This window comes from Nycticebus coucang, chromosome 13 (genome assembly GCF_027406575.1).
Source record: "Nycticebus coucang isolate mNycCou1 chromosome 13, mNycCou1.pri, whole genome shotgun sequence".
NCBI lineage: Eukaryota > Metazoa > Chordata > Mammalia > Primates > Lorisidae > Nycticebus > Nycticebus coucang.
This window is the reverse complement of record NC_069792.1, coordinates 81,474,282-81,493,951: the sequence shown is the minus strand read 5'-3', so window position 1 is coordinate 81,493,951 and position 19,670 is coordinate 81,474,282. Positions and strand designations below refer to the sequence as shown.

The 19,670-nt window shown below is 42.3% G+C and overlaps 1 protein-coding gene and 1 pseudogene across 2 annotated transcripts in view; one reads left to right on the top strand and one right to left on the bottom strand.

The window, feature by feature from the left end:
• DEPTOR (DEP domain containing MTOR interacting protein) overlaps positions 1-16,510 on the bottom strand; it is a 169,694-nt gene extending 153,184 nt beyond the window's left edge. For both annotated transcript variants that reach the window (XM_053558386.1, XM_053558387.1), the window contains exon 1: positions 16,270-16,510. In XM_053558386.1, the coding sequence (XP_053414361.1) occupies positions 16,270-16,388 (119 nt within the window). In that variant the 5' untranslated portion in view covers positions 16,389-16,510. The remainder of the gene's footprint in view (positions 1-16,269) is intronic.
• Positions 327-644, top strand: LOC128563199 (protein S100-A5-like; annotated as a pseudogene).
• Positions 16,511-19,670: the final 3,160 nt, after the last annotated feature.

Here is a 19,670-nt window from a genome sequence, read left to right as displayed (position 1 = left end):
GTGACTGCAGAGAGATAAGTGAGGGACAGTGGCTGGGGGGAGGGGGAGTGAGAGGGGTGGTGGGTGGGGACCATAGTTTTCAGAGACAAAGTTCCAGACACATGATCTGAGGAAGGAAACTGAGACCCCCCCAGAAAACATGAGGTGTGACAGGTGCTTCCCCTTAGGAGTCAGATGGTGAGTTCTGATTTCTGGTTGGAAGATGGGGCTTCTGGGACGGAGGCTTCTGGAAGATGAGGCTTCTGGGACGGAGGGCTTCTGCTATGGTCAGCTCAGCTCAGCGCATCCCCAGCCCCATCTGTAAACAAGGACAGTGAGAGCTGCACACTGTGATGGAGACTCCTCTCGAGAAGGCCCTGACCACTATGGCCACCACTTTCCACAGGTATTTGGGGAGAGTGGGCAGCAAGCTGACCCTGAGTAGGAAAGGAGCTTATGGAGCTGATCAAGAAGGAGCTGTGTCTTGGAGAGAAAATGAAGGAGGGCAGCAGTGATGACCTGATGAAGAGCCTGGACACAGTGACCAGGAGATGGACTTCTGGAGTACTCGGTGTTCCTGACCACACTGTGCATGGCCTACAACGACTTCTTCCTGGGAGACAACAAATGACCGGGCTACCCACTGCCCTCATCACCAGCCCCTTGCCCCTGCCCTGTGCAGGCCTCTCCCAGGTCCTCTTTGGCCTCGGCCATCCTCTCCCTCCAAGATGGACCCGTTCAGCAGAGGAAATAAAGATTTTTCCATTCCTGGTAAAACAAAACAAAACAGAAATGATTCTGAGGGCGGCGCCTGTGGCTCTGTTGGTAAGGCGCCAGCCCCATATACCGAGGGTGGCGGGTTCAAACCCGGCCCCAGCTGAACTGCAACCAAAAAATAGCTGGGCGTTGTGGCGGGCACCTGTAGTCCCAGCTACTCAGGAGGCTGAGGCAAGAGAAACGCTTAAGCCCAGGAGTTGGAGGTTGCTGTGAGCTGTGTGATGCCATGGCACTCTACCGAGGGCCATAAAGTGAGACTCTGTCTCTATAAAAAAAAAAAAAAAGATTCTGAATAGACTCAAGTATAGTTTAAAATAAGTGTTTTGTTGTTGTTGTTTTACATTGTACTATCATCTCCATGAAGGCCCAAATCCCAAGGTTCTCCAGGTATCCTAATTAACTATTGCCAGGCTCTATTAATAAAAGCATTTTCAGGCTCGGCGCCTGTGGCTTAAGCAGCTAAGGCACCAGCCACTTACACCTGGGCTGGCGGGTTTGATCCATCCCGGGACTGCCAAACAACAATGATGGCTGCAACCAAAAAATAGTCGGGCATTGTGGCAGGCACTTGTAATCCCAGCTACTTGGGAGGCGGAGGCAGGAGAATTGCTTGAGCCCAGGAGTTGGAGGTTGCTATGAGCTGTGATGCCACAGCACTCTACCCAGGGTTACAGCTTGAGGCTCCGTCTCAAAAAAAAAAAAAAAAAAACATTTTCAATTACTAAGTAAAGCAAATCATTGTATAATTATTATAGGTGAGTGTTCTTTTTTTTTTAGAGACAGAGTCTCACTTTATCGCCCTCAGTAGAGTGCTGTAGTGCCATAGCTCACAGCAACCTCCAACTCCTGGGCTTGGGCAATTCTCTTGCCTCAGCCACCCAAGCAGCTGGAACTACAGGTGCCCACCACAACGCCCAGCTATTTTTTTGTTTGCAGTTTGACCAGGGCTGGGTTTTGACCTACCACCCTCGGTATATGGCGCCAGTGCCCTACCCACTGAGTCACAGGTGCTACCCAAGTGAGTGTCCTTTTAAGAAATGTTAGGATAAATGTCATAATAAAATTTCCTTTCACAGAAGCAACCAGACTGTAATGATTTCCCCAAATATGTGTTAGGTTCAGTGAGCATGACTACAGTGGTGATGATGGCCAGCCCCCTACCACCCATATATTTAAAAGCTCATGAAGAAGAGATGAGTTCTGGCCAGTCAGAAGTTTTCTCTGGCAGAGATGGGAAAATGAATGAAGGCACACTGGTAGGGTAGGGGAGTTACAGGTGGCAGAGAGATGTCTAAGTCTCAAGAACCTAGAGAGACGAGATCATTCTGAGGTTAGTCTTCCTCCCCATGCACTCTCAGAGTCTGGCTTCAACCCAGAAATCGTAGAATACAGACGGGATAAGAACCACATGAAAGACTTGAAAATGTCCAGATAATCCTCACATTCTCACAGATAGCAAACTCCTCCCTGAATAAACATTCTCCCAGAACTGCTGACAAATCGCCAAACCAACTTCCTCTTCTTCTTTGCGTTCCCCTTTAGGAAAAGAAATTATCCAGCAGCAAAATAATCATCCAAAATGCAGCTAATAGGAAGACAACCGAAGAAATTCCCTCGAGTTAATTAAGCATGTAAATAATCAGATAATTTCATCTCACGATCAACAAAATGGCTCAATAAATCCTGGTGCACTGGAAGAGCGGCTTCTAAGGAATTCCTGGCTCTCACCACAATTACCTTCTTCACTTGAAAGATGTAATTGTAAATTATAATAAAGTCCTTAGGAATCAGACTCTGCTCTTCTTGGCTTAAAGCCGTCATTAGCGCAGACTCAGCAAATGGGGAACATGTAGACAAATGTGTTGGCTCCAAGCCCAGCTTCTTGGATTTCATGGATGCTTCTCAACGGATTTAACTGGAGCTTCTCTCTTTTATAGTCAACACAGGCATAAGAAAAATCATGCTTTCTATAACAGTCCCTTGTCAGTACTTGAACATAAAAGGCTCTGACTTTGAGCCACTGACTTTGTAGAAGAAAAGTCTAAACTCACGTAGTATTATATGATAATAAACCACTTTTATTTGGATTTACTTCTGTTATTTATTTTTATGGTAAGATGCTGCATAAATTCATGTCAAAGTTACTGTTGCAATGTCAGTGCAATAGTGCACTGAGGTATAAGCTTCAATCTTATTAATTGTGGAGAAAAAATGTCATCTTGATAATCAAAAGTGTCTCCAATTTCTAGTTGATAGAGAATGGAGGGAAAAATGCATGGAAACACGTGATCTAAAAGATCTCTCCTCAGTTGGCTTACATACATAAAGAACATTTTATACCCTTCTGTAAAGTCTGTGTCTTAATTAGTCCTTAAGGAGCTTTCCTTATACAAAGAGATAACTTTTATACAGTTTTGGCTGGGACGTTCTCTGGGTGGAGGTGTTTCTTGGAAACACATCAAAACTCAAGTATTACAAACATCATTTCTTGTAATCTGAACTTGAGCCAACTGCCACTTTAGTCATACTTTGAGAGTTTTATCCTACTTCTATTGCTTGAACAAACGGGGATTATCTTCCAAATCAGGGAATGGTGGGGGCTGGGGGTGAAGAAGTGAGCTAGATGAACAGGTCATCAGCATGGTAAGAAGGTTTACCAGGAATTACATGGAAAGCAGTAAGGTCAAAATGTATGCCAATGTCCCCTAACTTTTCCCAACTTGTATCTTTTTCTGTGGACGCTTTCTTCTTCTCTGGATAAGCCTCCTCACTTCCTAACTTTAAAATATTTCTCCAAAAATTTTGCCTTAATCACGTAGTGCCCTGCTCAGGAAAAAAAAAAAAAAATCTGGTTTCTCACCAGTGAAACCGAATTATTAATTAATGCCTGTTGTAGGAGACATGTGCTTATCTTCCACTCCCTCACTGAACCCTTTTCCATAGCTTAGAGCTTCTCTGGGTGAGAATGATCTCATGTCTATGCCTGTGAGGGGTACTGATTGATCTAAGGCATTCAGGGGGAATACCATCCTTCTTGCCACAATGCTGCAGATGACTAGGCCTAAGAAAACTGACGTTGCTCTGCCTTAGTATCTTGTGGGTCTGTGAGTTAAGTTGGTCCAAAAAGATCAAAGTTCAAGACTTCTTTTTTTTTTTTTTAGACAGAGTTTCATTATATCGCCCTACGTAGAGTGTCATGGCATCAAAAACTCTTGGCTCAAGCGATTCTCTTGCCTCAGCCTCCCAAGTAGCTGGGACTACAGGTGCCCGCCACAACTCCCGGCTATTTTTTGTTGCAGTTGTCATTGTTGTTTAGCTGGCCCGGGCTGGGTTCAAACCCTCCAACTTCAGGGTATGTGGCTGGCACCGTAACCACCATGCTACAGGTGCCGAGCCAACGCTCAAGACTTCTGCTGGCGGTTGATGGCAGCCAGGCCTCCCTTCAGTCTCCATTGTTGCTGGTGGCCAACGGTGACTACAAAAGAAGTCATCACGAAGAGAAAGCGATTGTATTGGCAAGAGTAGAATCAAGAGAATTTTAGGGAAATAGATGTGAAATTCTGATCAAACCTCATCTGAAATTTAATACTAAGTAGGCTAAGAAATCCTCTTTATTGTTTAAACCTCTCTATACATTGCCCTTTTGGATTATTACTTAAATGCATATGCCTTTTCTCCGTTCTCACCCCACTTAGACGGTGACTTGAAGGCAAGAGACTAGGCCTTAATCCTTGAGATTTTATAGAACTACTCCTACAGTTGTACGTACCTAGTAGGATCTCTGGGAGTCTGAATTCAAAACCAAGAAACCAGGCTCCCATACTTAATGCCAATGTGATGTGACTTTGGGCAAACTGCTCACACCTTGGTTCCTTCTATTTCAAAATGAGGATAAAAGAATTACTATAAAAATTTAAAGAAAGAATATACTTTTTTTTTTTTTTTGAGACAGAGTCTCATAGTAACTTCAAACTCTTAGTCTCAAGAGATCTCCTGCCTCAGCCTCCTGAGTAGCTGGGACTACAGGTGCCGCCACCACACCTGGCTAGTTATTCTATCTGTAGTAGAGACAGGGTCTCACTCTTGCTCAGGCTGGTCTCCAATTACTAAGGTCGAGCAATCTGCCTGCCTCAGCCTCCCAGAGTGTTAGGATTACAGGAGTGAGCCACTGCACCCAGCCAGAATGTACATTTAATACATAGGACCTGAGACTTCACTATCGCTATTATTTAATTAATAACTGAATTGCTCAAATAGACATTTCTTTGAAATCCGCATATAAATACAAACACCTTGGGCGGCGCCTGTGGCTCAGTGAGCAGGGCGCCGGCCCCATATACCGAGGGTGGCGGGTTCAAACCCAGCTCCGGCCAAACTGCAACAAAAAAATAGCCGGGCGTTGTGGCGGGCACCTGTAGTCCCAGCTACTCTGGAGGCTGAGGCAGGAGAATCACGTAAGCCCAGGAGTTGGAGGTTGCTGTGAGCTGTGTGACGCCACGGCACTCTACCGAGGGCAATAAAGTGAAATTCTGTCTCTACAAAAAAAATAAATAAATAAAAAATAAATAAATATAAACACTTTGATTACCCTCTTCTACAAGGATTATCATCTCTAACTTCTTGCTTCTAATTTCTCTAAAAATTATGAGAAGATCTTTGCATTGTACCAAAATACTGCCATAAGCTTGTTAGGAGAGAGTAGAATTCAGCTTCTGCATAAGGCCCATTTCTGGCCTGGTTTCCCACCAAGGGGACTGTTTGTTGCTTATCAGAGTTTTATGGGCTGTGTCCCTCTTTTGTCTTGAGGCCCCTTGCCCTGAAGGAATGTCAGTTATCTTCCCCTGTGTGAGAAGCATGGCTTCCTGTTCTAACTGTCCTTTCTTGGCAATAAATGCCTGATAACATCTTCAACATTCCCCTATCCTTAGATTAGATTTTGAATAACTCCATTTTAATGTTTCTCAGTTTTATATCAACTTTTCAATAAATAAATTTATTACAGATTATTGTGTATTCGGATGTTTAAATATATTTATTACATAACCAGTGCACGTGGCATGGATTCATGGTGTATTTTCATGAATATGTAGTATTTCCCCTTCCCCACCCAGGTGCATTCATAACCCCCACTCCTCCCAGATATATGCTCTCTCCCCCATTTGATGAAATTGGTTTTGCCCCAGGACAAATACAGATAAACAAAGAATTCTGCCTTCAGACTAGCCTGGAAAAGGGTTTATGTTTCTGGGGTTTATGTTCCTCTTCAGGTTTTGCATATGGTTTACCTGGCAGTTCATAAATCTGAACATGAACTAGACTCAAACCTCCTAATCCACAGTAGGCCTAAAGTGCAACTTGGGGATCTGGGAACCCTGAGAGCTACGGGCAAAGCCAGAGGGAATCCAGGGAAATGACAGTCCTCCCCTCTTCCCCAGCACCTAACCTGTAGTCCTGTAGATGGGATTCAGGGATTGTTTACAGGAATATGGTAGGAAGACAGATTCATGCCACTGTGGAGTCACCTTTCCACTTCACAATGTAAAATTCAAATCGTTTCTATAGCTTTGTGACACTTCTGCTGAGTCCAGAGCTAAAGTAAGGGGGTGGAGGAGAGGCCTATTGCATGACAAGTCTAACAGTATAGTATCAAAACACTAAGGACATTGTATTAGTTCAGAAGAAACAAAATTACATACAAGTATGATGTCATTTGGTTATTCTATTTGGAGGGATCATTTCTCTCTCCTTGATGGGGGAAAATGTGATTTGTTTCTTTCTATCAAAACACATAATGTCTTAAATTAATTACTATAGTGACTTTAAAAAAAATGACAACTGACAAAACACATGACCATTTCTCTCCAGCTTTTAATTTTTTTTCCTTGCTGATGAATAGAATGCCTGTTTTTAATACAATGTAGCTTTAGCTCATGAATTCTACCTGGTATATACAACTTGCTAAAACTAGACAGGATATGTTTAAAGATGTCTGGATAGCAGGTTGGGTTTCACTGATGTATGCTTTAGCCCATACTGATCAAAGGGCTCTTTCTACTGCATATAAATTTTATCTCTGAAAAAAGGGAACCATGAAAAATAGTGAACATTAGGGCCAGGTGCGGTGGTTCACGCCTATAATCCTAGCACTCTGGGAGGCTCAGGATAGTGGATTGCTTGAGCTCACGAGTTCGAGACCAGCCTGAGCAAAAGCGAGACCCCCATCTCTACTAATAGAAAAACTGAGGCAAGAGGATCGCTTGATCCCAAGTTGGAGGTTTCTGTGAGCTATGAGACCATGGCACTCTACCCAGGGTGATAGCTTGAGACTGTCTCAAAAAAAAAAAAAAAAATAGTGAACATTGGTTAGTAAACTGTTGAAAGTTTTAGAAAAAGTATATTATTGTCTAGAACTTACTCTGAAATGCTTTAAAAAGAAGATGAATTGGCTCGGTGCCTGTGGCTCAAGCGGCTAAGGCACCAGCCACATCCACCTGAGTTGGCGGGTTTGAATCCAGCCCGGGCCCGCCAAACAACAATGCTGGCTGCAACCAAAAAATAGCTAGGCATTATGGCGGGTGCCAGTAGTCCCAGCTACTTGGGAGGCAAAGGCAGGAGAGTTGTTTGGCCCAGGAGTTGGAGGTTGCTGTGAGCTGTGATGCCACTGTACTCTACCCAGGGCGACAGCTTGAGGCTCTGTCTCAAAAAAAAAAGATGATTAATGGAATGATAGAGGGAGAAAGATAGTTATATAATAAAGCAACCACAGTGAGATGTTAATTGTGAAATCCATAGGGTGGGTATAAGGGTTTTCACTGCATAATTCTTCAAGCTTTCTTGTGTATTGGAAATTTTTCATAATAAAATATTAGAGAAAAAGGCTCTAATTCACTCATGTTCCTTATATTTGGATGTCTTTAAATTTGTGATGACTTCTGGCTCTTGAAAGTGTGGCAATAGAATAAGGTTTCTATCATGGCCTTAAAGTATAGTAATCCTCTCTTGTGATGACTGAGGTTATACCCACTGTGATATCTTTGACTACAGAGTCTACAAGCTAGTCATTAATAAAATAAATTCTAATAAATGTAAAAGAAAATGAATCCTTCCTTCAAAAATTCTAATAAAATAAATTCTAATAAATGTAAAGGAAAATGAATCCCTTCAAAAATTCTAATAAAATAAATTCTAATAAATGTAAAGGAAAATGAATCCTTCCTTCAAAACCACATCCTCGACAGCTTTATTGATGTCAGTTCCTCCAAACAAAACAGTACAGTAAGTGTGAGCCTCGGTAAAATCTGATTTTATCAACTATCCCATAATTTACGATGATAAAGGGCTACGTTACACTTCAATGTAAAACACAGTCTTTTGTCACTACAGGGAATAAAGCCTGCTTTTGCAGTGAATATATTCTGTGCACATTCATTTATGTAAAAGTTAAAGAGTAAAGTGAAGTAGGACTTTTGAGAGCAAAACAGTAGTTCTACAAGAAATTCACTCTTTACTGCTCTCACCATGTGTGCCTGGAAGTACGGCACAAAGCTTATGTGTATAAGGAAATTGTATTTTAAGTAGCAAACTAACCTAAGATCCTCAACATAAATATATGGACTAATCCTTCTTTAACATGAAAAACAAACAATTCTTTAAAAATATATTTTCTTTGTAAATTTGCCTTTTCACATGTTGCTTGTTCTCAAACCAGCATGTATTAATAATTACATATCTCTCCATTATTTCCTTTTTACATCATCTCCCTTCCTTTTTCTGTCTGGACACCACTCACCACTGATAGTGTACGCCTCTGGAATTTCACAACTTATTAGATGATGGCCAAACTTCACACGTAATAAAATGCAGTGATTAACCTAATCCTAATGAAGATAGGGTAGCATGCATTGAGACTTTCTCTCAATGACAGAAGGTCCCTCAGAAGGTTCATTTGCTTCTCACACCTGAAGTCAAGGTCAGAGTCTGGATCTCTGTACCTGTAAAAGTTTTACCACCCAAAGGAGAGCATCTCACAGCTGGATGACCTAAACAAGGCCAAGACTTAAATGGGTATTGGGGCCAAGCCTTAGAGTCATGAGACCTTCTAAGTAAATATCAGAATCAGAAATCTGTAAGTAAAACTTACAAAAGGGAAACAGGGCACCAGGATCAAGACAAACACAAACAATAAAACAGTAGCTGCCTGAGGGCTATAAAGACTTGAGCCTGGGGGCGGCGCCTGTGGCTCAGTGAGTAGGGCACCGGCCCCATATGCTGAGGGTGGTGGGTTCAAACCCAGCCCCGGCCAAACTGCAACAACAAAAAAATAGCCGGGTGTTGTGGCGGGCGCCTGTAGTCCCAGCTGCTCGGGAGGCTGAGGCAAGAGAATCACATAAGCCCAAGAGCTGGAGTTTGCTGTGAGCCATGTGACGCGAAGCCACGGCACTCTACCAAGGGCAGTAAAGTGAGACTCTGTCTCTACAAAAAAAAAAAAAAAGACTTGAGCCTTCCTCACTGATATTGGCTGCTACCTACCTCTTCCTCTGCAACTGCCATGAGCTTCCCCAAGGTGGAACTCCTGACACCTGTTCCTTTTGCCACACCCTAGTAACAGCTGTTATCTGGAAACTGGGCACACAAAAGGATATCTTGTCCCACATTCCAGGGTGTGTTTTCTCTCCCCATCTCCCTTCCCCTACTCTCTGTGCAGACTTGAGTAAGTTAGTGCTCTCCGTGAACACTTCAAAGGATGGAACCATCCCAGCCTGCCTTGATGGAAACAGCTCCAGTTGCTGCTGCAGGCACTACCACAGGGAACAGCTGCTTGCAAGGCTGCTGGCTGTCCCGCTAAGCCCTCTCCCCCTACTCTGTCTCCATAATGTCCCCCAAGCATCTAATGATCCATGAAAACAATTACTGATATAAACTTCCAAGTCTAGTTAACTCTGATAAATGCTGGAAGGATCTGGTACCCACCCCTCTTGATAATGGGAGGAACACACAAAAGTGTGATTACTGTGTAAAGAGAGGGACTGATTGTTGCTTCCTTTGTGTTCTCCTAATTGCTAAACTCATGGAAATTAACCATTAAAAAGCCACCACCTAACAAAAGGGAAATGAACTCCAGATCAAAATGAATATTAGAGATGACAGGAGAGGAGAAAGACCTTCCTTTGAATTCTCTTCTTTTAAGGTTTATTTAACTTATATTCAGGCTTATTAATTTCAAAGCTGATGGAAGCTGTAGTTTAAATATCGGCATTGGCCCCTTAGATCAGATTTCAGTACTAGCTTCAGTGGGGTGGAGGGCAGGTAGTTTTCCTGCTGTCCCAGTGGCCTGAAGCTCCCAGCAATGGGGGCTACCCCTTAAGACATCTTTACCCCAATCTTAAAATTCCTGAGGTTCAAAGTTCAATGAAATGAATTATTTCTCTTTTTCCCTATTCAATGTGCTCTAAATTCTGTAACTAACTTTTGATTTATTGTACCTTGGTCTTTGGTTCAATGTTCTGATTTTTACCTTTTATCTGCAGGCATTATCATTTGTAAAGCAAATTCAGGAAAGCAACTAAGCATTTATTGAACACATTTTCATTAAAAAAGGCAATAGTGAACCTGTAAGAATCTGGAAAGGCCATCTGTTCTAGCAAAAGAAAAAAAAAGGCAATGCATCAAAAAATTTGAAGGAACTGCAATTTCCTACAACTTAGCTAAAACTCATTGCCTAGTAAATTGCTTTTAGGAGAATCAACTGTAGTGATTGGATAAGATTGTTATAGTTAGCATATTCAGTTTAGGTAGATAGAAGAGCAAAACGGAAATGCTTCAAACGTTTTTCTTACTTAAGCCTTCCTCATTACATTGTTCACTCTCCTCCCCACCCCACTTGCAGACTCACAGATGGCAAAATAGTGGATTGCAATTGCACTTTATCCTTCCATTAAAATGGTTATACATTCAGAACAGAAGTGGAGTCTAAATTCAGTTTGCAGAACCGCATGACAAGGAAAAGTCAGTTGAATATTTAGTAGCGAGGATTCTACCTTGTCAAAATATAAATACTTCTAGGAATAAATTAGATTTTCCCCAACAGAATGGAAAAACCATTTGTCTACTTTTTTGTTTGCAAAAGTTGTCACAACAGAATGTGATGTTCTCACATCCATGATTCTGTTTTAAATTTGCCTTAGTATTACATTATTTTAATGCTTTAAAATAAAAGAACATAATGCTAGTCACTAGTTAGGGACACCATTAAATTGCAGTCTAACATTTTGCTCAAGAGCAGGGACTCTCTGCTCTGTCATCATCTGGCTGAATAACCTATGGCCAGTTAGTTTAAACGCTCTGTCGTTCAGTTTTCTCATCTGTAAAATGAAGGCAATAAGAGTATCTATTGCTATAAAGTTTAAAGGCATTAATATAAAGCACTAGATAGAGTCCTCAGCAGGTAATAAGTACCATATAGAAATTCCTACCATTAATATAAAGACGATAGTGATATTTTGGAGATTCTTTACTTTTTTATTGAGACAGATTGCCTCAAGCTGTCGCCCTGGGTAGAGTGCTGTGGCATTGCAACTGACAGCAACCTCCAATTCCTGGGCTCAAGCGATTCTCTTGCCTCCACTTCCCAAGTAGCTGGGATTACAGGCACCACCCAACAACGCCCGGCTATTATTTTGGCTGCAGCCGTCATTGTTGTTTGCTGGGCCTGGGCTGGATTTGAACCAGCCAGCTCAGGTGTATGTGGCTGGCGCCTTAGCCGCCTGAGCCACAGGTGCCAAGCCGGAGATTCTTTACTTTTAAATGCTCTATTACAAACATCTTCCTTCATAAGTACCTCCAGGGTTACCCCACAGAAAACACAAGAGATGGAAGTTGGGTTAATTAGTGTCATAGTTACAACTGTATGAGCAGATTTCAAGATGATAGTTTCATATACAGGCTGTCCATATAGTTCATGGGCAATTTAAAATAATTGTAAATTTTAAATTGCACACAAACTTTATGGACACCCTGTATAAAACCCATAAAAATAATTGATTTAAAAGGCCATTGTATAAAATGCCACTAATATCAATTATTTGTATGTGGCTGATTATCTTCAAATTAGGAACATTCTGAGAAGATTTTCTTTACCACTTATGGCACAATTTCTCTGTTCTCTATCAACAATAGCATCATAAAGTATGTCTGTATCATCAGTCCCACCTGATATGATAATAATGTTGGGTTATTGAATTGGTGATACATTTTGTTACATTCTTTGGCCTATCAAACATAAAGCAATTAAAAAATGTTAACGTTTTGTTATCTACCAGTCTAATGTCTCATTCAAGCATTTTTGTTGAGCTTTACTGAGGTATAATTTATTTACCAATCAATTCACTGGTTTAATGTATACGATTTAGTGGTTTCAAGTATGTCCAGAATTGTGCCGCCATCAATACAACCAAGTGTAGAACATCTTCATCACGCCTCAAAGAAACTCAAATAGGTATTAGCTGTCACTTTCCATTCCCCCTTCTTCCGTTCCTGGCAATCACCAGTCTACTTTCTGTCTCTACAGATGTTCCTATTATGGACATTTCATGGAAATGTAGTACAAAATATTCATCCTTTTACAGCTGGCTCCTTTCCCTTAGTGTAATATTTTCAAGTTCCGTATGAGTATTTTATTCCTTTTTATTGCTGAATAATGGTCTATGATATGGCTCTGCCACATTTTGTTTATTCATTTATCAATTTCGTGACATTTGAGCTGTTTCTATTTTTGATTACTATAAATAATACTGCTATGAACATTTGTGTACAAGTTTTATATAGACGTATATATTTCATTTCTCTTGAGAATATATCTAGGAGTCTTACTAGAAGAAGGAAGATTCTGAGAATACTCCATAGAGTGGAATTTCTGGGTCATATGGTAAATCTATGTCTGTTTAATCTTTGAGGACTTCCAGACTGTTTTCCAAAGTGGCCTCACCATTTCATGTTCCTACCAGCAGAGCATGAGGCTTCCAATTTCTCCACCTCCTAGCCAAGACTTGTTATTATCTCTTTTTATTATAGCCATCCCAGACTCTGAAATGGTATCCAAAGGCATTCAAAGGTGCAAAAACACAGAAATAAAAATTTTTACGACAAGAGAAAAGCCTGAAGAGAATTAAAGGGTCCTGCAGTCAAGCAGGAAAAGGAAGCAAGAGATGTTTTTAGGTCTGTTAATTTCTTGTCCTTACGCAATCAGCTGCCCTTAAAAAAAGTGTAAGAATTGTGGAGCCAACCCCCAACATCACATCCAGAGCTTATAATAATCATAACAACACTATTTTTTTTTTTTTTTTGTAGAGACAGAGTCTCACTTTACCGCCTTCAGTAGAGTGCCATGTCACAGGACTCACAGCAACCTCTAGCTCTTGGGCTTCAGCGATTCTCCTGCCTCAGCCTCCCGAGCAGCTGGAACTACAGGCGCCCGCCACAACGCCCAGCTATTTTTTTTGTTGCAGTTCAGCAGGGGCTGGGTTTGAACCCGCCACCCTTGGTATATGGGGCCGGCGCCCTACTCACTGAGCCACAGGCGCCACCCAACAACACTATTCTTGATTTGCTGGTTTATGTTACAAAATTCCTTCCCATATTGTGCCTTATTTGATCCCATACCACAATTCTTGTGCGAGAAGGTAGTATTATTCCCATTCTGCAGGGAAGGGCACTAAGGACTAGAAAGGTTACCGAATTTGCCTTAGGGAACATAGTTGGGAGGGGAGGAAGGGGGTGGGAAAGGAAAGTAAAGGCAAGACATTGACAGAGCTGGGCCTAGAAACAAAATTGTTTATTTTAGATCCCAGTCCTTGGTTTCCTATTTCCTTAATACCTCCACTTCAACTTTGATGACCAAGAAGGTAGCAAAGTTGAGAGAAAGCAGAGGGGAACTGTGGGTGTGAGTTAGAGGCAGGAGGCCTGGACGTCACAATGTGCTGCCTGCAGTCTTATGGTGAGAGGGAGCTGGGAACAGAAGAACACATTGTGGAAGGCACAATAATGGCTGAACTCGTCTCCTAAACCTCCAATAGTCAGGAAACCAAGCAAATCACTGTAGTCCCTAAATTCTGAATAAGATATTACTCTGTACTAAGAGAAGGATATTGACTTACATACACCATTCATTCAAATATTTATTGAGTAATTATGATATGCTAGTCACAGCACTAAAATGGTTGAGATAAAAAGAATAATGATTAACATTTTCCAAAGTAAAATTAAAAGACTAACACACACTAAGCTTTTTACATGTAGCATCTCATTTAATCCTTGCAAAACTGGAAGTGTCATCAGACTCACTTTTCTATAGAAAAGGAAACTGAGGCATAGAGAGGTGAAGCAAATTGTCCCAAAATCAAAGAACTAAGAAATGAGGAAGACAGAATACGAACACGGGCAGCCTGGTTCTATATCCGTTGCTCTTCACTACCACCCAATCCTTCCTGCCAGATGTGGCTGGACTAGAAGTCACAAGTGGTGATAGACAGATACCAGTATTACTAATTAATTCCAGCCACCATTTGTTGAACAGTGACTAATCCATGAAGCCCAGGGGCAAATTATCACCAACAACCCTATGACATACTTTTATCTTCATTCCTATTTTACTAGTGAGAAAACAGAAACTCAAGCAAAGTGTTATTAATTGGCTCAAGGTCACAGAGCTACAATAGCAAATGTTGACATGATATATCTGTTAAGAACTGTTCCAAGCAATAACTCACCTAATGCTCACATGACAGTCATCATTGTTAATTAAATAACTTGTCCAAGGTCCCACACTAGTAAGTAGCAAAGACAGGATTCACTCCAGCTTAAGGTCCTTGTGTAAACAACTCAGTGTTGACACTTGGCCACATAATGGTTGAGCAGAAATTTAAACCCAGATCTCACTCCAGAGTGAGAGAACCCTCTATCTTCTTGCCAACATCCCAAAGATGCCCCTTAAGCCTAAACAGTGCTAAGAAAGGGGGGAGTAAAAATATACCAGGGAGCCTTGAGGAAGGGGCATTTAAACTGCAGCTTGGAGAAGTGCTTGCTGGACAAAAAGAGCCATCACGCAATTCAGTATTTTTAAAGTAAATGAAAAGTAAATAAACCTATCCAATGGAGAACTTAAAAAGATATAGTAATGTACAAGACTCCCTGTACTGAAGAAAGAAAAAGATACAGCAATGAAGAATATAGAAATTAAAGTGTTTCAGGTTGAATCAGAAAAGCTTTAATTTTTGATTAGAATGTACTCTTGAAAAAGAGTTTTTATTCCCTTTAATTTGACCACAAATTAAAAAAAAAAAACAATGAGAAATACATATGCATAATTTGCCTTTTGTAGCATTAAAATCAATTAATTCTGACTTCCAACACTGGTCTCCTTTTCAAACAAGATTCTCCTTCAGGTCCTGAATTATAGCCATTTAGAAACCAAAATGAGTCTGGAAATACAAGCCAAGAACTAGAAGAAACAGGGGCCCGCGTGCAAGTTGTGGCGCAAACACTGTACAGTTTTTTTTGTTTGTTTGTTTTTCCTTCCTGGCAAACTGATTTATGACCACATGAAGGGCAGCTGCAGAACCAGTTAGACTTAAGTACAATTCTCAGACATAAGGCCAAGGAGAAGGACCAGGCAGAGATAGGAATGGCAAGGGGGAGGGAGGCTGAAGGTCACTGCCAGTTCCTGGGTTCTGTATTTCTGGGTTCAGCAAGACTTGGCAAGCCCTAATTCTTGCAGCAGCCAGGGGCCAATGGAGTCAGCTGCCCAAAACGCACTCCACGGGGAGTTGGCTCATCAGCATCAGGGTAGCTAGACAAGGTGCCTCCACGCCCCCTTGCGGAGCCAAATGTTCGATGATGGCGAGCCCCTAGGTGATCAGTACAGGTTTTCAGAAATATTCTCTCAGCTTACTCCTGCAAAACCCCGTAAAGGGAGGCGCGGTGATCAACCTCATTTTACAGATGTTAAAAATGAGGCTCAGGGAGTGAACTAAGACTTGTCTAAGAAAAGGAAAACCTAAGGAAAGCGATCAAGTGGACTTGCTCATTTTACCAAGGAGTACAGGGATCTAGGGTCGGCTCGGGGCACCCCACACCGACGGCTCTTGTTCTCTAGGCAGACTAGGCGCGGGCTACCAGCAGGGAGGCCTGACAGCTGCCAAGTACCTGAGAAGAGGGAGAGCGCGCGGGGGGTGGCAGGGAGTCTGCCGGGCGCAGAGCTACAGCAGCCGGGCTAGGGCGCAGCGCACACCATCCGCTAGCCTGCGTGTACCCCGGCAGCCCCGCGCCAGGGGGAGTCCCCAGGGCGCAGGGCTGCAGCTGCTAAGCGCGGCGCAGCAGTGATCATTCACGCGCCCGCAGCCCTCAGAGTGCCCCGCGCGAGTCGCAAGCCGCGAGCCACGGCGCGCCTGCGCGCAGGACTGCAACGGGCACGGGCTGGCAATGCCACCGCGAGCCCACCCGCTGTGCCACTCGCCTTACCGTAGCTGCTCCCCTGTGACCAGGACCTCAGCCATGCGCTCCAGCTCCCTTTGCTGCGCCCCGCCGCTCCCGCTAGTGCTGTCGCTGCCAGCGCTGCCAGCGCTGCCGCCCTGCTCCATGGTCGCGACCGCGCTGCTACCACTGCCTCAGGGGTCTGCGGCGGGCTCTGATCAGTCTGCCCTCACAGAGTCCTCCCCCGCCATCTTTGTTCCGGGCAGCCCATTGCTCTGACACGATTGGCTGGAGAGGGAATCCCGGTGGGTAGGCTGAGGCGCTAGGCGAGTCCTGCCCCCGAAACTTCAGCTTGGAGGAGTGGCTAGAGCGCCGCGTGGTCGAGGGGCGGGGCTGGGGGGAAATATAAACATCTGGGCGGGGCGCCGGTTCTGAACTGTGTGCTGGTGGAGGTTGAATTCGATGAACTCTCTTCTTCACGCAAAAAGCTCGTGCTGAAGGCCATACCCCCAAATTTCCAGAGAGTAAAAATAATGGCAGTCTAGTCAAATAGTGAACAATGAAGGATGTACATGTCACTGCAAGGCATGGAGAAATTAAGCATTCTTCTCACGCCAACCTCTCACCAACGACAGTATTTTACCTTATGATGTAATGCATGAAGAACGCTGATGTGGGAATCAAATAGACCTTGGATCGAGCCTCACTCCTGCAGTTTGGTATTAAAGATACTTCAGATAGCGGCCAGGCGGGGTGGTTCACACCTGTAATCCCAGCTCTCTGGGAGGCCCAGCCGGGTGGATTACCTGAGCTCACAGTTTTAAGACCAGCCCTCGTGTCTAAAAAAAAAAAAAAAATAGCCGGGCTTTGTGGCAGGCACCTGTCCCAGCTACTAGGGAGGCTGAGGCAAGGGGATCACTGGAGCCCAAGAGTTGGAGGTTGCCGTGAGCTAGGACTCCACAGCACTCTACCGAGGGTGACAAAGTGAGACTCTCTCTCCCAGAAAAAAAGATACTTCAGATTTGTTGTTACCTTAATTGTTCAACAAATAATAAACTGGGTATTGTCTTTGTTTCACATCAGGAAGCCGGCTCAGAAATGTGAGGTAACTTGTCCAAGGTAACCAGTATGTGAAGAGGTAAGAATCAAATCCAGGCCATTCTGGAATAAAGTTTTGTTCTTAAGACTTCTCCTTAAAATGGGGATGAAATGGTATTGTCCACCTGTGCGCAGTTATGAAAGAAACATTGACTAATGACTAAAAGTTCTGTTTTCTATTTTTCTTTCTCATGCAGAGCCGCAGTCAGAGTCTGCAGGAAGCCTAAGTGCAGCTTACAGTATTCATTTTGTGTTAATAGTAAAGCATTATCCGTGTGTTGACATTTTATGCAGCCGTGACAATTTTGCAGACATATGAGTGTCTGCACCCTTATAACAGTTAAATGTGAAGCTAGTGTTAAAAAATACTATCATGAAAAACCCTCAATTGTAGGTATGTAGTAGAAGTTTACAGAATAAAAATGAAAATGAGAGGGACACTGACAACCAGTTTCTTTTCTATGTATATTTTCTACTGATTCTGGAATTCAAGAGTATTTATGCCTATTATCCTGCAGTCTTATCGTACTTTATTGTTGTTGCTTTTTTGTTTTTTTTTTTGAGACAGAGCCTCAAGCTGTCACCCTCGGTAGAGTGCTGTGGCATCACAGCTCACAGCGACCTCCAACTCCTGGGCTCAAGTGATTCTCCTGCCTCTGCCTCCCAAGTAGCTGGGACTACAGGTGCCCGCCACAATGCCCAGCTATTTTTTGGTTGCAGCCATCATTGTTGTTGGGCGGGCCTGGGCTGGATTCGAACCCGCCAGCTCAGGTGTATGTGGCTGGCACCTTAGCCGCTTAAGCTACAGGTGCTGAGCCTGTAGCTTCTTTTTAAAGATCATGTTTGCCTATTCCAACATTTTATAAGACCAACTTCTTAGCATTAACCAAAATTTGCAATAATTTGAGCATTTATTCTGTGCTTTACATGATGCTGATAACCTTGTTTATATTATAAAGTTTATATCATAACACTCACGAAACCCTGAGTATTTGGTATTATTTTCAACTTACAAATGAGAGGTGAAGTAGAAATAGAAAGGTGAAGTAATGTGCCTAAATTTCACACTGAGGAAGCTAAGCAGCCCTTGAACCCTAGATGTGAAGATTCCCAAGGTCATACTGTAGAAAGAGAATAGTTGTCCAGCTTCCTAGTGCATCCAATGATAAATATTAGACAACTCTTTTGTCACAAGAAATTAAGTTTCTTAACTTTTGCAATTGGTCATAGTAGAAACGTAGACCAAGGGAGACCTAGTTCAAGGTGAATGTGATTTTAAGAGCCTCATTCTGCAAAAAGTGTAAAAATCAGTTAACAGAAGTAGAAGCCCCAGAGTTACCGAGATTACTGTTTGTTGCTCATGTTTCAATCCCATAGTTATTACATAAAATATCAAGAATTTTCACGTGTTTCTCTGTTAAACCTGTGAGTTCTATTCTGATTCTGTTATTTGCTATCATTGCAACCTTGTGGTATTTACTTCTTTCGACCTCCATTTCCTATAGATAAAACAGGAATAATTCTTACTTTATAGAGATGTAATGTGGCTTACATGAAATAACATTACGTAAAGTTTCTAAGATCCAATTCAGTGACAAAAGTTTCTAGGTTTATGATTAAAAAGCCTCATAAGGAAAAAATTAGTGAAGAAAGATGACCTGATACTACCACACCTGTAAAAGTAAAAAAGCACGGTAGTTTTTTATTTTTTTTTAATGCCTGAGGAGAAGGGAGTTTGTGTATGTGAACAGGAAATAGGAAATGATTTGCTGTTATTGTTTTAACCTTCCTTTTGACACATGAGACACACTTTGCTTCACCGGATAAAAAGACAAATGCTTTGTCTAAGTTAGGGAAAGATGGGCTCACTGGCTTTAGAGAACATATCTGTGACTATGAGACCTGGTGCTTCTGGTCCCCAAATTATCTGTGATCTGTGATTATTGGTAGAAAAGTGAAAGGCATCAATGTGACAATTAATCCAGAATGAAGATTTCAGAAAAACTGAGAATTCTGATAGACCTTGGTTTGATTCTTGACTCCATTTAGGCAAATTCATTATCCTTTCTGAATTTTCTGTCCTATTTTGTAAAGTTAAGATCATACACCAATCCCATTGGGTTATTAGGAGAATTAAACAAAATTTAAGGAGTACACTTTCAGGTGGGAACTATTAAATGTGAACCTTCTCTTCCAGCTCTCCCCACTAACTTCTTTGATGCTTTCTGGCTGTTTTGGTGCTTTGAGGTCAGTGTTTCTCAAAGTTTTAGTGGGGAAGGACCAGCTGTGTGTGTGTTTTCAACTCATTAAAGCCTTTGTTTAAATACAATAAAAACGAAATAAAAAGACAT